This window comes from Poecile atricapillus, chromosome Z (assembly GCF_030490865.1).
Source record: "Poecile atricapillus isolate bPoeAtr1 chromosome Z, bPoeAtr1.hap1, whole genome shotgun sequence".
Lineage (NCBI taxonomy): Eukaryota > Metazoa > Chordata > Aves > Passeriformes > Paridae > Poecile > Poecile atricapillus.
Window position 1 is genome coordinate 62203535 of NC_081289.1, and position 23695 is coordinate 62227229.

Sequence of the window (23695 nt, forward strand, 5' to 3'; positions counted from 1 at the left end):
ATTATGCGAGGTGCCTGTGGCAACTTGCAAATGAAAAAAACAAGTGTTTACTTAAATTGTCCAGATCAGCACACACAACTAACATTTGCTTGGGAATCAAGTGATCTTGGTAGGTCATTGGCACCACACATTGTATTTTTCTCTGTGAAAATGTTAGAAGCTAATTCTTGGTGCAGAAGGGATTTGTCTCGAGGCAGTTTGCACAGTTCTGTTGATAGTAAAAGATTTTAAAATCAGAAAATTCGGGGAGTTAGAAAGAAAGTTAGGCTTGGCAAGCCCTGGGAAAAGTGTTAAAAGTAGGCCCTGGGAAATGTTAGGCCTTGTGCTTGCTAAGATCATGTGAAACTGCACCTGTGTAGTCAGCATATGATAAATTATATAAAGTGTTAGATGTGATTAGATATAATTATTGTTTAAAGAATCATGAGAAACTATGTTAGGGGTTTGGGGGGATCACAAGAAATCCATGCTTGGGTAAAAACAATGCATACAATAGAACAATATAAGTTTAATAATTAATATGAAAGTTATATAACAATAGAGTATAAAAACATGTTCAGCTCAAAACCAAGTTGGGTCAGATTTGGGTATGTGTACCACTGACACCCAGAGCTCTTCAATAAAGCACCTTCATATAATCATTCCATGATTATGTGTTCCTGAACGCTAACACTGTCCCCCAGCAGCTGTGCAGTATTACCATTTTCAAAAGACTTATCAGAATTGCTATCTAAGGATCTTAGATAGCCCTGGGCTGCATGATCCAGAGGTAGACACAACAAATTCTCCTCTGTAAATGTCAGCACTTGCACTCGGTGAGCTCTGGTTTCCTGTTAACACACAGATGGAGGATCAGACTAGAGATCAAATGTACGAGTTACTGATGGCAGGAAATTTAATCAGTTTAGATGGAAGCAAAAAAAATCCTGAAGCTTTTTTTTTTTTTTTTTCCCTAGTTATATCTCTAGTTTTATGCAACATGATGTAAGTTTAAGGTCAAGAGAGTAGATGAAGGTTTTGAAAGGAGTTCTGATTTAAATCCCCCAAGAATGACCAAGGGTGACCGTTAATAAATCACGGCTACCTTGATGCATACAGAGGAAACTGCTGGGAGGCTGAGGATGGAGGCTGAACAAATTCACCTAGGAGTGCCTGAGGAGTTTGAGATGACTCAGCTGTCAGAGGTGGTGGGAAACGGAATTTCACTGCTCTTACCTGTAGTGGCTCTACCTCCAGCAGCTGCAGAGCCCAGCCAGCAGCTGCCCACCTCTTACTGCAGACAAAGTGCAGACGTGTGACTCCCTCTCACAACATGCTTGACAGGGATTGGCATCCCTGCTAATTAGAGTTTGTGTCAGGGCTGCAATTGGAGCTGGACACAGTTTGGCACTGGCTTAGCAAGGAAAATAAGAGCATCTTTCTACAGCTGTGCAGGAGAACCCCCTGTTCCTGCACAGTCTCACACCAGTGTATTGTTCTGAGTGCCTTTTCCATATTTGAGCAAATGAGCACTGAATCATTTATCAAACACTTGGTAAATTCAGATTTCATTTTTGCTACCTATTCATTTGGCATCCAATTCATAGCCTCTTGACTGACAGCACTGGCCACCTCTCTGAAGCAGGCTTTGAACTTCAGGTGTGTCTCAGCCTTCCCACCCTGGTGGGTCTTTCTCCTCATTAGTTTCCCAAATGATTTCCCAAAGCAGGAAAATGGGGAGGATGCAACAACTTTCAAAGTCACCTTCAGGAGAAAAGAATGCAGAGCCCAGAATAAACATACATTTAATTTCTTTGCAGCATTGAGGGGGCTCAAAGAAAACAGAAGGCAGGATCTGGAACAAGAGCTACAGCCCTAGAATTACATAGCACAACAGCTGCGGACACACATTTACAGTTGCTCAGGCTGTGTTTGTGAAACCTTGAATGAACAGCACAGTTGCTATACAATGTTAACACAGCAGGTGTCAAACACCAGTGCATGCCCAGAAACAGTGGCAAACAGAGCTGGGAATAAAAAAATCACATCATGGCCTGCTAGGGGAAAAAAAAAATCCAAAAAAAGGCAGCTCAAGCTCTTGGCCTTGTTCTTCATGCTTCTTTGGTTCTGTATTTGGAATACAAGCAATACAGAACTCGCATTATCGCCTTCATATCTCCGTTCACTATATCTGTAGATACACAAAACAGAGTCAAAAAAAAACAGATGGGAAGTATTAGCAATCCCTGGAACAGGATGAGACAGCACCTCCCAAAGACAATCTCCCACCTTTCCCCAATTATAATGTGAACTTGGACAACCTAATTGTGACAGGAAGCAAAATAGAAACTACAGAGGTAGAAGCTAATAATTTATTAAATTAACTTGAAGAAAAGGGACTTCTGCTGCACTCTGTTGCTGGAAGGCAAATGAGGGCAAATAATGCAGAGTAAGAAATTCACTAGCAAAGAACAGAGTACACAATTTAATAGGGCTTTATATCTTGAAGTTTTCTATGATTATTCTGTATCAGGAATCATGTTGGAATTACCTGACACTTTATTTCTTTATTTTTTGTTGTAATATTTCCATCATGTTTTGCTGCCATTTGATGCATTGGTTTTTGGTGGTTTTTTGGGTTGGTTTTTTTCTTTGTTTGGGGTCTTTTGTTTGTTGAGCTTTTTGTTGTTGTTTTGGGTTTTTTCTTTAGTTTTCAGTTTATTTTTTCTTGGCTATATAAACTGCTTTTGTATTTAAAAGTTGCAGAAGAATAGGGTAATAGGATTCAGAGGACTTACCTTTCTTATGGTGCTGTAAATCACTGGGAGAAAGACTTACAAAGAAACACTAATAAAATGAGATCCTTGAAGAGTCTAAATAGTGTAGCTGTAACAAACTAGGACCCCTAAACCATATTCAATTCACTCACTAGCTGAGGATTTCCCCAGTGAAGCTAAAAGACTTGCAAATGTTGACACCAATATTTCTTATACTGATCAACTCTGTGTTCGAAGCAGTGCAGAATAGCCAGAGGGGAGGAAGGAAAGCACAGATTTCTCTTTTCACACAAAAGGTGGATCTCAGCATGGAGACCTGAGCCCATACTGATTACTCTGTGAATTTTAACATAAATAAAAGCACATTAGCTCCAGGCTCCTAGCTCTGTGCAGCACAGCAAAAAGCTCACAATTCATGAATGCCCAGCATGCAAACTGCTGACATCATCCAAGCAGTAGCAGGAAAAGAGAACAAAAGGAAAAAAAAAAGGAAGCCCTAAATTCTCTCTTTCCCTCTCCATGATGCCATCTGTTACGTACCAAACACATGCACCCATTCATGACTAACTAACAGGGAGCTAGAACTGGAATAATGCTTTTTATTTTTAATAAAGATTTGACTTCCCTATTCAGCAGCAAACTGGTAGAGGAATGCTGGGATTATGTGCCCTGCTACAGGTCAGACTTTGCAGCCACAGCACCACCCATTAATTAACCACATCCCTCATCCCACCAGGATATGGCACCAAATTTTTCTTTGGAGTCTTTTAATTGGAAAACTGGACTCACCCAAATGGAGCTTATTTGTTTGTTTGTTTTTGTGGTGGAGAAAGAAAGAGGAGCATGCATATACATTGATTCAGTGATGGAAACATTCACTTGGATGAAAATCAAGATTCAGCTCCCAGGTCTGAACCAAGAATAACAGCAACTAAGAAACTGTGACTTACATATTCAGGGGACTGACCCACCATATTCTGAGTTTGAATAGAGTGATCAGTGTTTTGGATTTTCCAGAGAAATTCTTCAAGGTGTCTTCCCACAGAAACAAGCTTGCTTTTAATGCACTGAAAGTTTTTCTGAGACAGGAAAATAGCTTTGCCTCCAGCTCAACTGCTGTAATTTCCCTAGGAGCTGTCACTCATTTAAATCTTTAACAAATACTGAATTACTAAACAGTTTAAGTTTAGTGTAAAGTTACTAAACTTATAACAATCCAACTTTTTTAACATAGAAATAATGATTTAAAAAAAAAAAAAAATCTTATTACCTCTACCATTCATTCTACATGAGGAGCTGTAGGGCAGCCATATAATGAAATGTGTCAGTGTCATTTCCAGAACCTGCTTTCTGTAATTACCCATACTTTTGCTAAGCTGGGATGTTAGTAATTCTATTCCAGGTAAGTTTGCATGTCATGACTCACCTTCGGAGTTCACATGAAAATTCAGAAGACCTCCCTCTGCTAGCAACTCCAATGCCAGGTTAATGTTGTGGAGCTGTTGGAGAGAGAGAGAAATATTAATATAGCTGACAATATTTTCTAACCAACAGAAGGCTTTAAAAAGTATTTCTCTAGTTGCTGAAGATACTGATTCATAAATATACACTCATATTCCTCTCCTTAGTTTTGATGAAGTGCCCTTCAGAATTTTTACCAATTATAATATAAAATTAGATGTAAAATCCATCTCGAGCAAAACATATCCCATGAGGTGGGCAGAAGAATCCATTTATTTAAAAATAGACCTTGTATGTGAAAGGCTTGTGTTAATGGGAAAAACAGGCTAGATTCCTAACTGGATCTAATGGACGCATGGAGTCTATTTCTGGGTATTTTTAAACAATGCATGTATGCTCACCACACTTGGAACAAACAAAAAGGAAAAAGTTCTCGATATTTCATTCAGGATTGCAAAGGTCAGGTATGCTTGTTAGCTAGAAGTTTCTGCTGTACTTCTAAAATGTCTATTCACATTAATAGTAGTGATGATATGCTCAATAACACTCATCAGAAATTAAACACACATCTATGAATAAAGGCTGAGGGGTTTTTTCTAATTTTTCCTCACTGCTTTTTCTCTCCCCCACATAAAAGCAGCATCGCACACATAATCAGTAGTGGTAACAAGTTTTTTAAAAGGAATATCCCCTTCTAACAGCTTAAGGTTATTTACTTGGCTGGTAATTTGGAAATTCCTTTTCTCTAAAGGAGTAACAAGACCTGAATGAACTCCAGATTGCCTCTTCTTGCCTTCCATGAGCTACTGGGCAGTTTATCCTTTGGGAGGCTGCTGTTCTCTGTTATGTTGTGACAACAAGCACAGGAGTCCCCCCTGCATAAGCCAAGAAAAACCCCTGGGCTCTGAAGTGAAGCAAGAGATTTATGTTTCACCTGCTTCTCTGATTTACAAGTAGCTGAGACTGCCTGTTTGGATTCAGGTTTCTTTTCTTCCTCTGATAGTTAGCAGAGAGGAGAACTTAAGACCATGCAGTTCTACACAATTTGCTGATGGGAATGAATAAATCAAATGTTTCCTTAATAAACCAGCACAGGCAAAAAGGACACATTTCCCTCTCTGTAATGCATTGGAGATTTTCAAGGAATGACAACATGCACATTTCAAGAAGCATCTTCAGACAGAAATACCAATAATTACCCAAGAAAGGGAAGCCTTAAAAATAAGGTGCTTTGTCCAGCTGTGCTTTCTGACTCAAAAGACCTGGACTGTTTTCTAGAATTTACAACTGGAAAGCAGCCAGGACATCTGGGGCATTTCAGCTCTGGGCCTGTTTTGGCAAAAGTACTGAGTTCAGTACAGTTTTGATAAGCACACAAGCCCTCCATCATCATCATTTTCCTCTCCTGATTGTACAGATATCCCTCCTAGTTTCAGCCTCAACTATTTTGTATTCTTTGTGACAGAAAAAACACACCTTTCTACATTCATGAGCTCCCAGAGCTGCACTTCTTTACGGTTACTTGTAAACACCTTTTTTTTTTGCTATAAACACCCCAAAAAACCCTGCAACAAACCTGCCCATGTGCAGTGTTGTCTTCTTGCACCTCAAAATCGATCACCTCCTGAATTTCAGTCAGGGAATGGTTTTGGTTAGAAGGAACTGTAAGGTGGATGCACCACACTTATCCCAACAGTGCATATGGTTGTCACCATTCCAACAACAAATGAGATCTTTTAAATCCCAGCAAAGGCTACATCTTTATACTTTACTGCACCAATTAATGTCTAAAATGACAGGAAGTTAGAAAGCACAGGGAAATTGAAAGACATGTTTTGTGTACAAATGACAGCTGAGCTATGGTCGATCGATATTTTTAGTTGTAGTGTCATCCTGCTTTTCATTTTGTAATGAGCATCAGAGGAGAAACAAATGGGAAATACCACTTTGGAAAACTGTTCAACAGCAAGTCCAATCCTTGGGAGTAACTTTGTTAAAATGAAATTACTATGTTTTCTAAAAGTAGTACATTTTATGGCAAGAACTTTGATAAAGATATTTGTACTGAAGCAGTACCCAACCCCATTCTATTCATCTCTGATGCCAGTGATGGGCAGGGTAAGAGCTAGGAAGTCTGAGCTTTGATTTGTACCAGAATTTTAGGGCTATCTCATTTCCAGAAAAACATCTGTGAGGCTACAGTAGGGCTGAACCAAAAAGAAAATGGTTATTGATGAATTTTTAAATAAGAAATTATCCAGTGACTTCCTCGAAATAAAGCTAATGCAAATTTTAAAAATTTCTGTGCAATCCAATGGGAACAGACCAAATAATTTTGTAAACTCAGTGGAAGAGAAAGGGAATAAAAACAACTCTGGGGAAATGCATATATTATGTCTGATTCAACCCTTCAAAACACGTTTTCCCTGTTCTTAGATTAAAAAAACCCACATTTTTTTCCTAATGCTTTAAACAGTTACCAACTGGCAGCAATGAAATTTTGACAACATTTGAACCTAGGTGTCAGACAACTGTGCTTTTAAACTTTGAAAAGCTCCATGGGAATATTTATTTGTTAATATAGGACCTCTGAGAATTTTCATTACAAATAAATATTGCTGTGGGAAGCTAGGGCCCGGTGTTTGGAAGATATCGGGATGTAACAGAAAGATAGAATCACCCCCCCTCCCCATAGTGTATGGTAATTGCCCCGTAATTAGCCAATAGCACCTAGCTGTGATGAAAGCAGATGGGAGTAACACTGTGAACCCAGGTTATAAAGCGTCAAATTCTCCAGCAATAAACGCCATTTCTGCCATCCATCACATTGGTGTTGTGTGCAGATGAACCGAGTGACCAGAGTGAGGTCACCGTGCTGCTCCTGAACCAGGGTGTCTGCCTTGCTGAAGGCAACATATTGCCCAGCGGCATTAACTCTGCTAAGGTTGGGAATAAGATGAAAGCTTCATCTGTGCAGGAAAGCCGTAATGCAAACCATGCCAGAGAAGAGAGTTTCTTCTCTGGCAGCTCTCAAGCAAAAAAGATCTGACGCATTTCACTTCCAGAGACTTGAGCACAAACCAGGAAAAATATCTACAGTTTCAAGATTTTCAGAGCTACTCAGTGATCCAAATGAAAAAAAAAAAAAAAAAAAAAAAAAGCCTACCCACACCAGAGACAATCTGAAAATACCTCAAATATCTCAAAATATATCAACATTCCAGACCTGTGGAGGAGGCAGCCCAGCACACACTTCCTTCTGGCTGGTAACAGCTTTTACTTTTAAAGCACAGATGAAATCTGCCTGGTAGAGGTGGAAAAAGGTGCCAAGCAGGTCTGGCTGAGTATGTTACTGCCCCCAGCCTTGGGGGAGGAAAGGATACAAACTCTCAAGAGCTTCCCAAAAACAGAAGGGGCCTTCAAAATGTGCCAGCCCTGTCTTGAATTGAAGTATATTTTTAGGGCAGCATAAAGAAGCTCACAGGGATCCAAGTTCTGCTATGCAAGAGGTGTCATCCTTTTCAAATCCTGTTTGCAGGACAGACTGGTAGAAGAAAACACACCCATTCCACACCAAACAGAGCCCTGGATTTCACCATAAGGCTGCAGAATCATGGTCATGCCAAACAAACACAAGTAACAGGTGTTTGCCTCCCATGAGATGCTAATTTTGAAGAGGACACCAACCTGTTCTGAGATATTTTAACAGCCCCAAGCACCTGTGTTGGCACTGCCCCCAAACCCTCTCCTGCAAACACTGTGGGCATGGGACTTCACACACAACTGCAGCAGTGGAAGCAAGAGGCAGAACAAGAAGCAATTTGATGGCTCAAGCTCTAAATAATTTCATAACAACATACCATCTCCATGGTGCTGGCCGGAGTCAGGAAGAAATTCCTTAAATTCAGAAAGTAACCCTCTAGTTGTCCAATTAAAAGAAGTAAGATAACTCCATCTGAAAACTAAATAAGATTTACCTGAAAATTATTTGGCTTTAGTAAACTATTTCAGTAAATGCCATTCTAGCAATAAAGGAATGTAAATGTTACTTGGGCAAGCAGACAGTGTAATGACTCAGTTCCCTCAACCTCTTCCACAGTGAACTTCATATTTAGTTAGATAAGGCTCCCAAATTAAGACTTGTGAAAATAAAACCTTGTAAAAGGACAGCTATTAAAAAAACTATTCTAAATATGAAAATACTTCAGATGAGCACAAATACATAACTATAAATAATAGAAAATTGTGCATAGTTATGTGTGAAAAAATACTTGAAAACCTTCTTTTCTTACAGTTGCACACTGGAAAAATCCAGAAGAGCACCCCGTTCACCAGAGCCCAGGGTGCTCAGCCCAACTTTTCTTGCAACTTCATACTCTAAAGAAGCTCTCCATTCAGAGGATGAGACTTTGAAATGTGGCGAAAATAAGGCTTTCATACCATGAAGTAAATGCAGAATCAACAATCACTGCATATAGCAATCAACCTGGCTTTCATTTTAATGTTCAGGACACCTTTATTTTCATCCTTACAAAGAAAGCACCCTTAGGAGTTGGGCAGACTGAAAATTACTCCCTGTAGTATTATAAGGACAGCATTCAATACAAAGGCTGTACTTTTGCTTTAATTATTAGCTTCAGAAACTTCAGAGACCAAAGCTTAATGTCTTAACCTAAACCTGGAAATCATTGTGTTGCCAAATTTCAAATTACTGTAATAAGAAAGGAGAGTTCCTAATGGTGACAGGAAACACACAAATGGCTGACAAATCATGGATAACATGCAGATTGGAGCACACTACCTGAGATTCGATGTCTTTCACATTTAACCCTAATTTTCCAACATGCTGGTCAACAAATTGCAAGAGTGCCTAAAGAAAAAAGAAAGGGGGAAAGGAAAAAAAACACTAATTTTTTCAGTATTTAAGTCTGGCCTAACAGATTTTGATGTCTACTAAAAAAAGTAAATTACCTTTTTTACAGCACCCAGTTTATCTGGAGCGCAGTTAAATAATTCATCAAAGGCATCTTCTTCTGTATCAAAACAACATTAATTGGTTTTATTTTGAATAACTGAGAGATCAGAGCTTTCATGTGGCTCCAGAAGGAGAAAGGTATTTGCAGCTTACAATCCAAGAAGGAAAGGAGTAGCAGGGAGGCAGAGAAAGATGCTGCTTTTACATTTATCAGAGGACCGGATGACAGCCTTCCCTTCAGCCTGACCACATCAGAGAAAACAATTTACTTCATTCACCTCTGTAATTTTCACCTGCAGAGGTTCTCAGTTTGTGCTGCCACCAGTCTGAGCACTAACTAAATTTCACATCACTACAGTTTATCTCTTTTCACTTACTTTTTTTAACCCTGAATCTCTGGGGTAAAATGCAGGGAGCAGAAGAGCTGTATGTTTTACTGCTGTCCTCAAACAGAAATACCAATTACACCAAATTTGCAGAAAAAAAAACCAGTCTCCCTCCTTCAAAAAACCACAAGCAAGATATGGATACTCTGCCTCTCTTCTGAAAACTCAGAGACCTCAAAAACAGCCAGCTCTGCCACCCAGTTTAAAGCGGCAGTGAGCTTGGTGCCAGCAGAGCTGTGCCAGAAAACTAGCAGGAGTCTAAAGACTTCTAAAGAAACGAGATCCAAATCCCATCCTCACCTCCCCTTTCTGCCCAGGTTCAGCAAAAGCAGGATCCATCTCCTTACCCAGCCACAACACAGCTCTGGTTCAAGCATGAGCAAAATATTTGAAACACCCTGAGCAACGAGAGGCACTCTGGCAGCACAATTACATGGAGAACTAGATTCTACAGCATAGGAAAGGCAGCTTTGCTTAAGGGAATTTCCTCCCAAAAGAGAATCTTCCTTTGTGAAAGGGATTCCTCAGGTTTCTCTGTTCTGCCTGTTTGGGGATTGCTTCAGGAGCAGTGTCAGGGAATAGGTGAATCAAACAAATCAGAGAGAGCCCTCTACTGGAGCCACGCTTTAGGATTTCTCTTTGCTAGGAAAGCTGTGTCAAAAATAGAGAGAGAACATCTTGAAGAATGAATTGCAGATTTCTCTTCCCAGAAGAATCAGCCAACTACAAGAAACACCTAATTATGGGTTCGGGTTTTTTCTTTTTTTTTTTTCCTTTTTTTTTTTTTTTTCTTTTATATTTTTTTTGTTTGGGGTGGGGGGTGAGTGTTGGAGTTTTTTCACAATTTCAGCCCACACTAGAGAACACCCAGTGGAATAAATCATAAATACATATCAAATTATATAGTTTGCACCTCTGCAAAGGATGAAAATGCCAAAAAAAGGGCACAGCAGAGAATTCAAATGGTTGCCTTGCTTCTCTGGGGATGCAATGTGCTCATTTGCAGCAGGGAAGAGCAGCTCACATTGAAGCCTGAGCAGTGCCCAGACCTTCTGCAGGCTTCGCAAACAGGGACATTTTTCACCTCAACTGTTTCCCAGCCCTCAAAATTCCTAAGGGCAAAAGCTCTGGGGACGTTGGTTAAACTGAGCTGCCATCCACAACTGAGTTCCAGTGGATTTTAAAATCCCATTTGCAAACTGTGGGAAGGAAAGTGTGAAAACCGGTAGCAACGAGAACCACAGTTCTGAAACCTTTATAAATAGTTTCAACATGGTCCATGCTCAAATCCAAGCTGCATTGTGCCCCCAGCCAGGTTTTTTTTTTTTTTGGGTCATCAACCCACCTTCATGTCCTGTCTCCCCTCCCATCTCTTGCCTGCAGTCCACAGGCAAAGTGACCACCCAGTTTCCAAGCTGTATTATGTTGGTAGGAGCAGGCATTAACAGAAGACATTTGGAGAAAAACACCAGGAAAAAAAAATCCATCAATCTCCATTAACTTTAGTGGGAGCATACTGATTTTATCATGGGGTAAAAATGGATCAGGACATGATGTATAAAAGCACATAATGAAATACTGAACTTGGCAATGCCAGCACTTACTTGACTGTGCTTCTATATTCTCTCTGGAAGTACAATAATAAGCAAGAGTTAGAAAAATGATTCAGCAGAGCTGATCTTATTCATAAGCTTTGCTTATCTGCTATCCTGTAAAGCAGGAGATAGAGTTCAAAGTGGCATTAACTTTATGTCAGAGTGACCTTCCAACAGACCTTTTTCAGTACTGCATATCTGTGTGGGATCTTGGAAGCATATGAGATTTTACCTGGCCCACACACCAATGAACATTTATTTTACAAGCACAATCCTCAATATCCTCTTCCAATAAGCTGCTCATGATATTAGAGCTTGAAGACATTCTTGGCATATAAAAAATGATAATAGGAAAACCTGTTTCTATTTCTTAGAATGATGTCCATATTTTTTTGGTATATAAGTGGTATCCTGCTTAACTCCTTTAATAATGACAGTACTTCACACACTCAGCAAGCTAAAACATTTCATTCACAGTAAAATAAGAAAAGAACTGTCTCCTTCCTTTTTATTTAAAGACACAACAGCAACAAATTAAAAGTAGATTTAAACCTTTGTGGCTTTAGAAAATTTCCAGTTTAGTCCAGCATAGGTAAATTTACAGTCCCAGAATTTTGTTACTATATTTGCTGTGAAATTTCATGGCAATGACAAATGCTAAGCCTCAGGAATAATCATGCATATTGGTTTAGAGAATTTTATATACTGAATAAATAAAGGTATTGCACCATAATGCCAAATGTAAAGAGGAGAATAAAAAAAGCAAAGAAAACAGATAAACAACTCACATGCATATGCATGCCTAGGCTTACACCTTTTTCATCATCATGATCCCAGCTACTTTTTGTAAGGGGGTGCACACCCACAATGTTTCTTTTCTAATTGACAATGTAAAAAACAGATATATCCCCTCTTACTTGTTTTCTGTGATATTTTCCACACCATTTGATGTCTTTAATCCTCTGGATGTGGTCTGTTGAAAGGACAATAAACAATGTTGGGTTTGTTACACAAAAAATATTCCCTAAACAAGCTTTCATAACCTGTTCGCTGCCTTAAAAGAGTATCAGAAGGCGTTTATTCAATGACTCCAGGACAATTAGTACAAGTATTTTACGAGATTTCTGCTTCCTTCTACTCTCTTCAGTCTCCAGCAGGAAATCTCTTACTTCCCCATCAGAGGAAGCCCTTGGTGTTTGCTGTTCTTCCCTTTCAGGTAGTGAAAAACACTGTGCTTACATACACCGGTGGTGGTAATTTTTGCAATTATATCCCAAATTCTGGGATATTCAATATTTCCCTACAGTCTCAGAATTGACTTTAAGAAACAAAATAGAGGAAGAAAGTGTGTAGATCTCTGCTTGCAGAGAACAGTACCAAAATGTGACCCCAATGGAAGGGGAGTAAAAACTCCCATCACCTAAAGAAAGAAATCTTCAGCATTTAAAAAAACTTCATGATTTATGAATACAAGCTTCTATTTTAAAGCATTTAGAAACAGTAACAGCAGAATTTCTTCATTTTCTTGTTTACAGAGCTCAACAGCTGCTTTCAGTTTGGACCCTTCCCTTGTTTGGCTGAGGAAGAAAAACAGCATAGTGCTTTTCCCCTTTTAAAGACAGACTATCTGAACTGAAAACTCAATCTAATCCACCAAACTCAGAAATTGAAAGGCGTGGTTCACAGAAAATACAAGTATCTCTTTCACGGCTGCAAAGACATTTCTCCTAATTCTAAGCAGGTTAGCCTTGTGGAAGGACTCTAGGATCTACTGTAACAAATAGTAAAATAAAAATACCTCAATGGTGATTGTCTCCACTTGAATATTTGGAGGCAGAGCCAGGGTAGGCTCGAAGTGCTTTGCTATTGCAACCAGAAGATGCAGTGTGCTCAGTAAGTCCTTTGCCAAGATAGCTATTGAATGTAAGGGAAGAAAACAATGGTCAGTGTGGAAAACATGTGAGGGCCATAACACAGGGGGGGACACCAGATTGGGGTTTATATAATATGAAAATCTAGCAATAGCACAGCTTAGAAGTGAGACATACAGGGATGCTGAGGGCTCTTAAGTGAGCCACAAGCCACACACTTAGAGAAGACAGAGCCAGGCGGGGTCAGAAATGTCTGTCTCACTTTTGATTCAACTAGTAATTGAAAACAGGTTGTTTAATTACTGTTCTGGCAGTACACTGCCTCCACAGCAGCCTTACAGCTCAGCCTGTGATGGATAATTTTTGCTAATTTCACTTCTGCACCTACATTCCACACTCCATTTCAGCTGACTTTCTTCCACTTGCAAACACTTGGCCACAGCTTCCAGAATCACGGAGAGTTTCTGTCGCTGTTTTTTTTCTGTTAATGCAATCTTGTCAACATCCAGCTTGAGAGAACCTAAGTTTTCTTTTACAGAAGGTCCATAGGAAGAAGGATGTATTTTAACACCATTGTAGGGAAAAAGAAAATAATTAGAAACATAAAATGACAGTGAAGTACACGAAGTCTTGTTTTAAATGTTCAATATCATTTCAGAACTCTGCAAAAGGGAGAGGCACTCCTTGTAGCATCATCCCCCAGCCCTAGCTCTTTACATTCCTTCAACAGAAATTCAAGGAGTGCATCTTTCCTGTCGACAATGTATGAAGTCAATATCAACTCATATATAGAAGAAATATGAGGTCATTGCTCAGGCAAGTAAACCATGAAAATCAGCCAGTCCTGCTCATGCTGCTGCTCTCAGCCTTGGTGGAAAGAAGATAGATTTAAAAGACATCCCCAAAGAGACTGACAAGGGAAAGACAAATGTAGTAGGGACAGGAGAGATGGAGAAATAGATTACAGGCTGCTCCAGGAGGTCACATCTTTATACAAGCACCAGATAGAGCCAAAAGCCTCTTAGATTCTTACCAGTTTCAGTACCAGTTCAGAACAGTTCTTTGGACCAAGAGCTTTTAAATTTTTTTTTTTTTTTTTTTTTTTTTTAAAGACAGGGAAACATATTACAGTGCTGATTCCCTCCAGTATTTCTGGTAGCACCACAAGCCACCTTTGTGTTCTAGTTTATGAAGCCCTCCTTCATTTCAGAAGCACTAAATTTCACACTTAATTGTCAACCTTTTTATTATGTCAACTAGCAGCTAATAAGAATTCCTTAGAAATAAAATAACCATGTAAAACAATAGTGAGAATTTGTTCAGAATTGTGATTATCACAGCTGGCCCCCAGTGCAGTGAGAAGTGACGGCAGGTCCCTGCTACTGCGATTCCTGAGGTTTATTCTCTGATTGGAAAGTTCCTCCATAAGATGTCTGCAACAACTAAACTCAAAGGAGCAGCTCACCCAGAAGATGATGAAGCACCAGCCCATCATACAGGTCTTCCTCCAGACTTTTAACTACTATGTGTTCCTCTTTCAGAGTTCTGTTGATCCACTCAGTCAAGAACTGTGAGGAGGGGTAGAAACAAAGCAATTACATTCCCGTTGTTTAGACAATACAGCACTCAGTGCTGCATTCTGTTTCACCTCTCTCTTCAGGCTCTTATCTCAGATCTTGGTTTGCTTTCAATCTCCACTTCCTTTGTGCTTTTTGGTTGTTTTTTATAGGGTAAATTCTTCCTAATTTTCAAGAGAGATAGACATCTCACTACCTATATTCCGAGGAATTCTGTTATAGAGCTAGGAAGAGAGACTCTTCCCACTTCCACCAGGGAAAAGGCTGCACAGAACACTTCCCATCCCCCACCTTTATCAAACATCGCATAATTCACACAAATTCAACTGCCAGGCAGAAGTTTGTAAGAAAAGAAGCTAGGCTTATTCTGAGGGTAGTTTCTTGTACTCATCCATGCTATTAGCATTCCTCCCTCTCATCTCCTGGTTTTGTTTTCTTTTTCTTTCTGCAGTATTGTACCACTCAGTCCCCAAACACCTCCTTGGAACTTTTTTACATGGCAGTCCTCCCACTGGCCTTCCAATATCCTTCCTGCCTTTCCAAGGGGAAGCTGCTCAGGAGGCCAAGGTGTGGCTACAAAAGGAGAAGAACCACATGTGCTCCTAGTCAGGAGAACAAAGCAGTTCCTCAGCACTTCTCCAAGCATGTGCTTTATTCACATGTGTTGAGAGAAATGGAAGATTACCTGGTGAAGTAGAACAGAAATGTAGTAGCCCCAGCTGGCTGCCAACCTGAACATCCCTCTTGTGAGAGGGAAGGGTATTGCTTTTATTGCTCTAATTGTTACGAGTGAGTGTCTGGAGTGGATAATATCCTTCTCACTTGCTCTGAAAAGAGGAGAAAATTCATAGCAGATTCCTGTAAGCTCGCCAACATTAACAAAAAATGTAAGAAGGGTTTGAAAAGAAAAGTCTCTGAGATGCTTGGAACTGCACAAGAATTAAAAAAGCCTGAACTGAGAAGCTGTCAAACATGTCCTCTGCTGAGAAGTAACAAGAGCAGAAAGCTCTGCTCTTCAGCTAATTCTTGAGGACACTTTGGATGTGCAAGGGGTAGAGCAGTACCCCAAACACAAGAGTACAGCCAGAGGGAAGTCAGAAAAGCAGCAAGTACTGCTGAGCACAGACCTACAGCATCCCTCCTTTTCTCTCCCAACTTGACAGCCACATGTACAGCCTGCAGCTCACACCATTCTCCGTTCTGCCCAGCTATGGGGGCTCGGCTGCAGAGCAGAGCCTCATGTCTAAAAATGAGTAAACAGGGAAAGGAGAAAAGGAATACTTTGAGAAGTTTGCTGTTGTCTTCCAAATTTAACCATCTTCTATTTTACATGCAACCGGATATTTATAGCAACTACAGGGAGCCATTTTGTATTTCTCAGTTCTCCAAAGCCACCTCAAACTGAAAATGCAGTGAAACAGTCTCTCTCCCCAGTGAGTTTCTTCACTTCCCTTGTTCTTCCCTTGAAGATTCCTCCCTGTCCCTGTCTACATCCCAAATGTTTCTCTAGAGAAGCCATCAAATCTTTAGATTAAGAAGGCAGTCAAGGGCACCGATGGGCACCCAGAGAACTTTGTCTCCCTCAGGACATAATTTCCATCTCCTCATCACCCAAAGAAAAGACACTAGACAGTGATGAACATCATCTCAGGAATCTCTGACAGGAAATGAATTAAGCACTGAAGCTCACAGAAATCTTCATAACTGAGGAAAACTTCATTTTTGGCAACCTCAAAATAACAAATACGGTCTTTCTGTAGACAACAGAATTGCATTCTGCAGCACCACCTTTCAGAGTTTCCCTTTTGTATAACAACATCATGAAAGCCTGACACAAAATCAAATCTTTTTGATCAAATGTGCATGAAAACCTAATAAAAAACCACACCTACCTACATGTTTATAAATGCTAGAAAATACAAACAACAGCACATATCTTAAGCTGCTTTTTATAATATTTATAACGATTTCAGCACCTCCATAATGCAAGGAGTGCTGGTCTCATAAGACACATGCCACTTTTCTTCCAGGAAGTTTCATTACATGGACTGTAATGCCATTAGAGAAATTGAAACAGTGATTGAACTCACTGGGAAGACTTTCAAAATTAGATGGAAACAAAGTACTTGCCTGTGAATAAGATTCATCCTTCACAGTTACCTCAAGCAGGCAATGTACCATACAATGGCCTGAAAGCTTTCATTCCAAATTCCTGGTGACTTGCATACTTTTCATCCCATTCTCCCTCTGCTCTCTGCTAACCTTTCCAGCTAAGCCAGCTGCTGGTGAAAGCTGCTGCAAATCAGTAGAGCAATCCTATAAGTTACCATCGGATCAGTGCAGCAACCTTGCACCATATCTCTCTTTAGTCACAGCAAATGCTGGCATGGGTCTGCTTGTGGTCCAAGCCCAGTGTTCTGGCTGGATTCTCACAGCAGTTACTTTATCATCACAATGAAAGAGTAAATGGGTGCTTCTGATGTGTCTCACCCACAGGTGAGCCACATCAGTACAAGCCAGGCCAGGTTTGGAGAGGTGTCACATCAGAAGCCACTCAGGTTTGTATCTGCACTCCAAACCCAGCACAGCTCACTTCATTAGAAGCTTGATCCTGTATGGCCCAGCCACCCTGATGCTGAGCAGAAACAAAAGCTCCGCTTCACTTGTATGGAGCCCAAATGCCAAAAGCAGAGCTCATTCCCATCTGTAGAGAGTGGGGCACTGGGCAGTTTAATGAAAGAGGATGAAAGAGGTTAGAACTAGGTTGTTTGCTTTAACTCAGCTTGAGGTGAGGGTTAAACTACACAGTAAAAGAAGTGGTACCAGTTTCAATTCTTCCAGTTTGCGGTTGTTGCTTGAGGTCGGTTTTATGAGTTTCCTCTTGTCGCCTACAAAAGGAAGCAAACAAGATCCATCACAATTATCAGATATTACTAAAACAAGTTTGCAGCTAAATCTGCTATCAGTTTGATATTCCCAATATGGCTAATTTCCCTATGTAGAAACATTTATTTTTCATTTTTACTAATTCCATGTGAGCAAAAAACTGGTATAGCAGACTACTAAGCCTGCTGTTGGAAATTATGCTTCAGTGTACTTTAAATCAGTAAGATCTAGATGAACAATTCTAGAAAGAGGAAAACACACTTGGTCAGATCCACATGAGTGAAACTCAAATTTCAGTTAAAGAATCAGTTGGACTTTGTGTTGCTTCTTCATGATCTGCCCCCAAAGAGTCATCAGCCAAATTACACACACAGAACTTATTCATTTCTGATATGGTCAAGGGATCACTGCTGAAAAATACAAAATTCATTTGTACAGCACATTTTCTGTTTGTCCCTTCAGGTAGTTCTTTGGCCTATTTTGTGTCCTAGTTCATAAAGCACATACCTTTAGCGATAACATCCTCAGTTAGGAATCGATCAAGTGTAGAAGGCTGTGTAAACACATTTAAAAAGTCTGGATCCATTGTCTTTAATCACTCCTGGCAAAGTAGTAAAAAACATTTGGGGGAAGTGAACATGAGTAAAGGCACATAAAGAGCAAAATTAGTGTTAAGAAAAACAAACCAAAAGGTTTTTTTATCAGTTATTATTTCACCACTATTTATTTAATTGTGTGCAAAGAAAAAAAGTTAAAAACAATTTTCATTTTTTTCTGTTAATCATCAAAGTGTAGGAAAAGAAGACCTGAAGACCTAACCTAAAACTTGCTTAAATTACATCTAATTATTGTCCCTGTATTAGATAAGTAAAATCCTATTTCAGCTGAAGTGAAAAAGAAGCTTTCAGTCCCTAGGTATTGTTGGATATGTGCTAGAAAATATAAAAATTACCAATACTTAAGGAGTATTAAAACAAGAACCCAGTAGTTAAATTACTGTGACAAGTTAGTAAAAATAAGCAGCTTCCTTTATTAGACCAGCTGGTACAGCTGTGGGGAAACAAGGACAGCTATTGGCATCTGAACAGTCTCTTTTACAAAGTCTAGTATAGAGTCATGAAATCATTTATATTGGAAGAGAACTCTGGGATCATTCGGTCTCAACTGTTCACCCACCACTAAACCATGTTCCAAAGTGCCACATCTGCATTGTTTTCGAATCTCTCTAGGGATGGTGACTCCAACACTTTCCTGGGTAGCTCCTTCTAGTGCTTGAGTGCCCTTTCAGTGCAAAGCTTTTCCCTCATGTCCAGTCTGAACCTCCCCTGGCATGACTTGAGGCCGTTTCCTCTTGTCCTGTCCCTTGTTCCCTGAGAGCAGAGCCCCAGCTGTCCCCTTCTGTCAGGGAGTTGTGCAGAGCCAGAAGGTTCCCCCTGAGCCTCCTTTTCTCCAGGCTGAGCCTCCCCAGCTCCCTCAGCCCCTCCTGGTGCTCCAAACACTTCCCCAGCTCCATTCCTTTCTCTGGACACGCTCCAGCCCCTCAATGTCCATCTTGTCCTGAGGTTCCCAAGCTGCCCCAGGATCTGAGGTGTGGCCCCAGCAGTGCCCAGCACAGGGACAGTCACTGCCCTGGCCCTGCTGCCACACCACGGCTGGCACAGCCCAGGGGCCTTTGGCCTCTTGCCCCCCTGGGCTCCTGTCCAGCCGCTGTCCCCAGCACCCCCAGGGCCTTTCCCAGCTTTCCAGCCCCTCTGCCCCAGCCTGGAGCTGCAGGGGTTGGTGTGAGCCAAGGGCAGCACCCAGGACCTGGCCTTGTTGACCCTCAGACCACTGGCCTGGGCCCATGGATCCAGCCTGTCCAGATCCCTCTGCAGAGCCGTCCTGCCCCCAGCAGACCAACACTTGTACCTAGCTGGGTGTCATCTGAGAAATGACTGAGGGTATACTCCATCCCCTTGTCCTGATCAAAAATAAAGATATTAAACAGGACTGGCCCCAGTGCTGAGCTCTGGGGACTCCACTTGTGACTGGTCACCATCTGGATTTGGCTTCATTCCCCACCGCTATCTGGGCCCAGCCTTCCAGACACAAAAGAAGCAAGATGGTGCTTCATAAATGAAATGCACATTGATTCAAGTGCCAGAAACCAGAATCACAAACTGCAACTGTGCTGTGGTCTGAAGAGGTGAAAGAAATTACAAGAGGATGAGAGCTCTGGACACTTATAACAGGCTATGGTTCTAGTATGAGTAACAGAACTCATCCTTCTCAACAGTCCAAAATACTCTAGAAGTCCACACAGAGAAGATGTGACCAGGAAGACTTTTACTGCTGGGCCACTATGGGAGAAGGGATGCTGACTAGTTTGTGGTTCTTTTAAAGTACAAAAGAAAACAAGATGTTCCATATTAGAGAGTCCCACAGGAGAGTTTTCCCACTCTCTACCCAGGGTGGCCCACATTGGGAGCCCTTTCTCCTAACTCTTCCTGTGAAATGAGTGAGAACAGCACTTTTAAAGAGCAATCCAGAGGATTTAAATGAGTGGCTAATCCTAGCTTTAGGATTAGTTCCCTCCATTCTATTACCAGAGATAGCCCTGGTTGCTGCTGCAGGTGTCTGAAGAGATGCTCCCATGACCCAGAGCAAGGCATCTGCTGAAAATGCTGTGGCACAAAACATCTCCAAATTGGCCTTCTAGTTTTATACACCAAATAACACAGTGCTGCTCTGAAGGCTTTCACATATTTCTTACAGGCTCTAGTCAAAGCATGTTACAAACATGTATTTTAACACAGATTTTGCCAAAGATGACAATATTGGTAGAAAATAGCAATTGGATGCTTTTGCACATCAATCTAGTAAAACAAATTGGTACAAAATTGCTAGTAAGGCACTAAGAGAAAGGGTCACAAGAGAATTTGTTTCATTATCGTGGCAGCAAAACTGAATGCTTGAGGTGCTTGATAAAAACAGATGGGAGAAATTTAGTGATGTAGTGCCTGAGGAACAACTGAACTAAGACTGCCCAGTTGAAATGAACTGAGAGAAGTTAATTAACAGAGAGCAACCTGAGGACAACTTACTTTTAAATTAAGTTTCTGGCAGCTGTGATGCCTTGGGGAAGTCCAGCTCATAACAGAAATGGTCTGTGTAAACTACAACTTACTCTCACCCAGCTTTGCAATATTCAAGTTGTGTATCTCTTAATTCCTTCAACTGTCAAAGTGGTGTGTGCTGCCTGCCACACATTCAGGCTCTTTTTGGCCAAGGAACCCGAACATCAGAAGCCACTCTAAAATTTGGAAACCTGTAAGGAAAGGCCTGAAATTCAGAATTTGCATTAATGTATCATAATACCCTCTAGGGCCTCAGTCCTGTGTGTAACTCAGAGTTAAAACTGCGGCACTGGGTAATATTAATTTGCCTGGTATCCAGTCCTTCTGGGAAAAAAAGCCAGAACTATAAGCAGTGAAAGGATGCATAGACACTTCCCCAAAACATTTTTAACAGTCTGCAGTTCAGCCTTCCTAAAGCAAAGCTGGGGGCCTGGTCACTAGAAGTTGTCAACACATTTATTCCCATGAACTCCCCACTCACCCCTTGAACATGTGTCTGTCTCAGCACTCAGCATTGAAGAGGTGGAGTGTGGCCCTACATCATGTGAAGTTTCATCTCCTGTTTCTTGCTCTGACCCACCAGCTTCCTCTGAAGGCACCATGCAAAGATCAACTGATCCACATTTTTCACACCCCTGTGTTAATGCTCTGTGTCCCTCCTGCCCTACTACCCCAAACCCTCCATGTCCATCTCTTTCAAAAACCAAGAAAAGACAGCCCACATTTATCCTTCCCTAGAAAACCAGCCTCAGTACTTTTTTCTGAGCTTCCTCCAGCATGATCACAGCCTTTTGGAAGTGCTAGGAACCAGACCTGCCCAGATTTAGAAAGGCAGACTGCAGCATTCACAGTGGTCTCTGCCCCTCTCCTCCTAAGTCCTGTTTCCTTTTTCATCACTGTTGACCCTTTATTGGGAATTATCTATTAAATCTCCAAGATCTTATTCCTACATAGCAACACACCATTAAGAGCCCATCATTTATTGTATTTCAGCTCACATTTATCAATATTGATTTCCCACAGGCATTTCCCAGAGGCTCCCACAGAAGCTGACAACTGCAGTTCTTCAGCATTTAATAGACTCATTGTTTATTACTCATAATTAGCATTCACAGGCAGTCTTTCATGTGGCAGTGCAGCATATTGGTGAGGCTTGGTCCCAGGCAACAGCCTTTCAGAGAATAACATACTACAGGAACATAAAATGGAACATTTTATGTTGGGCTGGGGACAAGTCCTTGGGTGAGCTGTTTAAACAGGAAAGGTCAGAAGAGCTGGTTCTCACACACAAATTTCCATATTTGCTGCAACCAGCCCCTGCAGCCCATCAGTTAAATTTGCTGCTTAGAGCTGTGGTTGACATCCTTTTTTTCCAGGCCCCATACCTCCTGCACAAGTTTTTTATCAATACTTGGAGTAGATTGTAAGAGACAACTGCTTAAATACTGACTGTACAGGCATTTCATTATGGCATCTTTAAATAAAATAGATGCTTAATTATGGGCTATTCAAAGGAAATTGCATTCTCTGAATGAAATGCTCATTCTCTGAGAATGCCATGGATGTACAGGCTTTGCTTTAAAGATAAGGGGTGTTTGATTTCTTGTGTACTGCCGGGGTGCCAAGAAGCTAATTGTTCTTAGGTCAGGAGCTAGGCTATTGCACAAACTCGCAATGTCACAACTACTGATAAACAACTAACTCTCAAGTTGGGTCAGAACAGCTGACTTTTCCTCCATGAGTCTTCACAGGGTCTGGCTCCCAGATGTCCCCAAGGCACCACACAAAGCACTACTGGGGGTCTCTGGCTTACAAATCAGCTGTAGAATATTCACAAGGCACTTTCCTATGCTACCAAACTGTTTCATCCGTTTCATTTCCTGCTTGAAAAGATGAAAACCCTACTCTGCCTAGGTCAAACACATTTCTTAAGTAGGTCACACAAAGGACGGGGAAAAAAAACCCAAATGGGGAAGTTAATAGTAATATTTCTACCTTTGGGTAACCAGAATTAAAAAATAAGTAAGGATTAATAAGAGAATGCACATTGTGCACCCGGTTTAAAACTTACTTTCACTTCCCTGTGCAGTGCCAGACTTTTCAGAAGCCATCTTTGCTCATGAGCACCAGATGTTATCTTAGTAAGAACAATCCTCACAGACACAGAAAATCTTCCAGTTAAGAACACCAATTATGAAAAAAAGCACCCAAAGGACTCCCATTTTCCAAACTTACTACTCTCTCCTTCAGTAGCTCTCCAGAACTCTTCTAAGACCTTGTCCCAGCAGTCAGGATGCAGTTTGTGGGGCCGAGGGCTGAGCCCAGGCTCAGAGGTCTCCCACGCAGGGCAGCACAAGGCACACAAGGGGAAGTTGTGCCGCAGTGCTCTGCTCTTAAAAACGAAACTGTGGTCCCATCCGGAACTTAATTGTCTGTGTGCTGGTCACTGCTGCAGAGACTGAAATAAACAGGAATACAGGAGCAGGAAACACGCAGCCCTGCAACTCCTGAAACACCATAAAATACTAAAAAGATATGATCGTTCGTGGATGGCACTGCCCAGCACGACAGGGCTACTCTGCCTCTAGGGCAATTCCAGAGCACTTTTGGTTTGTATATGACAAAAAAACTAGCCAAGAGCAGACAAGATCATGTTCAAATACACCTTTTCCTCATGCTCCTTCAAGTATTTTATAAAGCAGATCAGGACCACTCTACCTACCTGGCAGAAGGAGAAACCTAGAAAATGAATTAATTTGTCCTTAGAGAGGAAGTTAGCCACACCAGGGCCCTCAAGAGTTATCCCCAGCAGGCAATGCTGCTGCTCTTCCTCCCCTTTTACATCACTCATTAAAGAGGAAGAGCTTCCTACAGAAACCACCTTCCCTGGACATTTCTTCCAGGTATGAATTGCATTTATTAACACACCTTTTTTTCCTCCAAAACCTGATATAGTGACCAGTGCATGGAGTATCCAGACTTCTGCAGAACAGCAGAAGCCAATCCTGTATGAGTTGCATTTGATTTCATGCCTATGATGCCTAAAGTTTTTTACTTTTTTTATATATTTTT

At 41.0% G+C, this 23695-nt stretch overlaps 1 protein-coding gene across 2 annotated transcripts; it reads right to left on the minus strand.

Annotated features, from left to right (window-relative positions):
* Nucleotides 1–1535: 1535 nt before the first annotated feature.
* LOC131593028 (gamma-parvin-like) lies at nucleotides 1536–22994 on the minus strand. 2 transcript variants are annotated; one of them, XM_058865194.1, is made up of 13 exons: nucleotides 20591–20715; nucleotides 18015–18108; nucleotides 17445–17509; nucleotides 14510–14612; nucleotides 13433–13573; nucleotides 12972–13087; nucleotides 12091–12146; nucleotides 11183–11205; nucleotides 9189–9250; nucleotides 9019–9087; nucleotides 8078–8179; nucleotides 4183–4255; nucleotides 1536–2170 (listed from the first exon to the last, which is right to left on the minus strand). In XM_058865194.1, the coding sequence occupies exons 2-13, from the start codon at nucleotides 18091–18093 to the stop codon at nucleotides 2091–2093; spliced, it is 969 nt and encodes a 322-aa protein (XP_058721177.1). In that variant the 5' UTR covers nucleotides 18094–18108; nucleotides 20591–20715; the 3' UTR covers nucleotides 1536–2090. The 2 variants fall into 2 exon arrangements, with proteins under 2 accessions (XP_058721177.1, XP_058721176.1); XM_058865193.1 differs by lacking the exon at nucleotides 20591–20715 and adding an exon at nucleotides 22859–22994 and having other exon boundaries at nucleotides 1538–2170.
* Between the last annotated feature and the right edge of the window lie 701 nt (nucleotides 22995–23695).

What these genes read in the sequence shown, in the direction of transcription:
- LOC131593028 (XM_058865194.1), bottom strand. Translation starts at nt 18,093, where the DNA reads ATGGATCCAGACTTTTTAAATGTGTTTACACAGCCTTCTACACTTGAT. An exon ending in GCTGAAATGGAGTGTGGAAT is followed by an intron (nt 13,088 to 13,432) that starts GTAGGTGCAGAA and finishes TACATTCAATAG; the next exon opens with CTATCTTGGCAAAGGACTTA. An exon ending in AACTGGGTGCTGTAAAAAAG is followed by an intron (nt 9,088 to 9,188) that starts GTAATTTACTTT and finishes TTTTTTCTTTAG; the next exon opens with GCACTCTTGCAATTTGTTGA.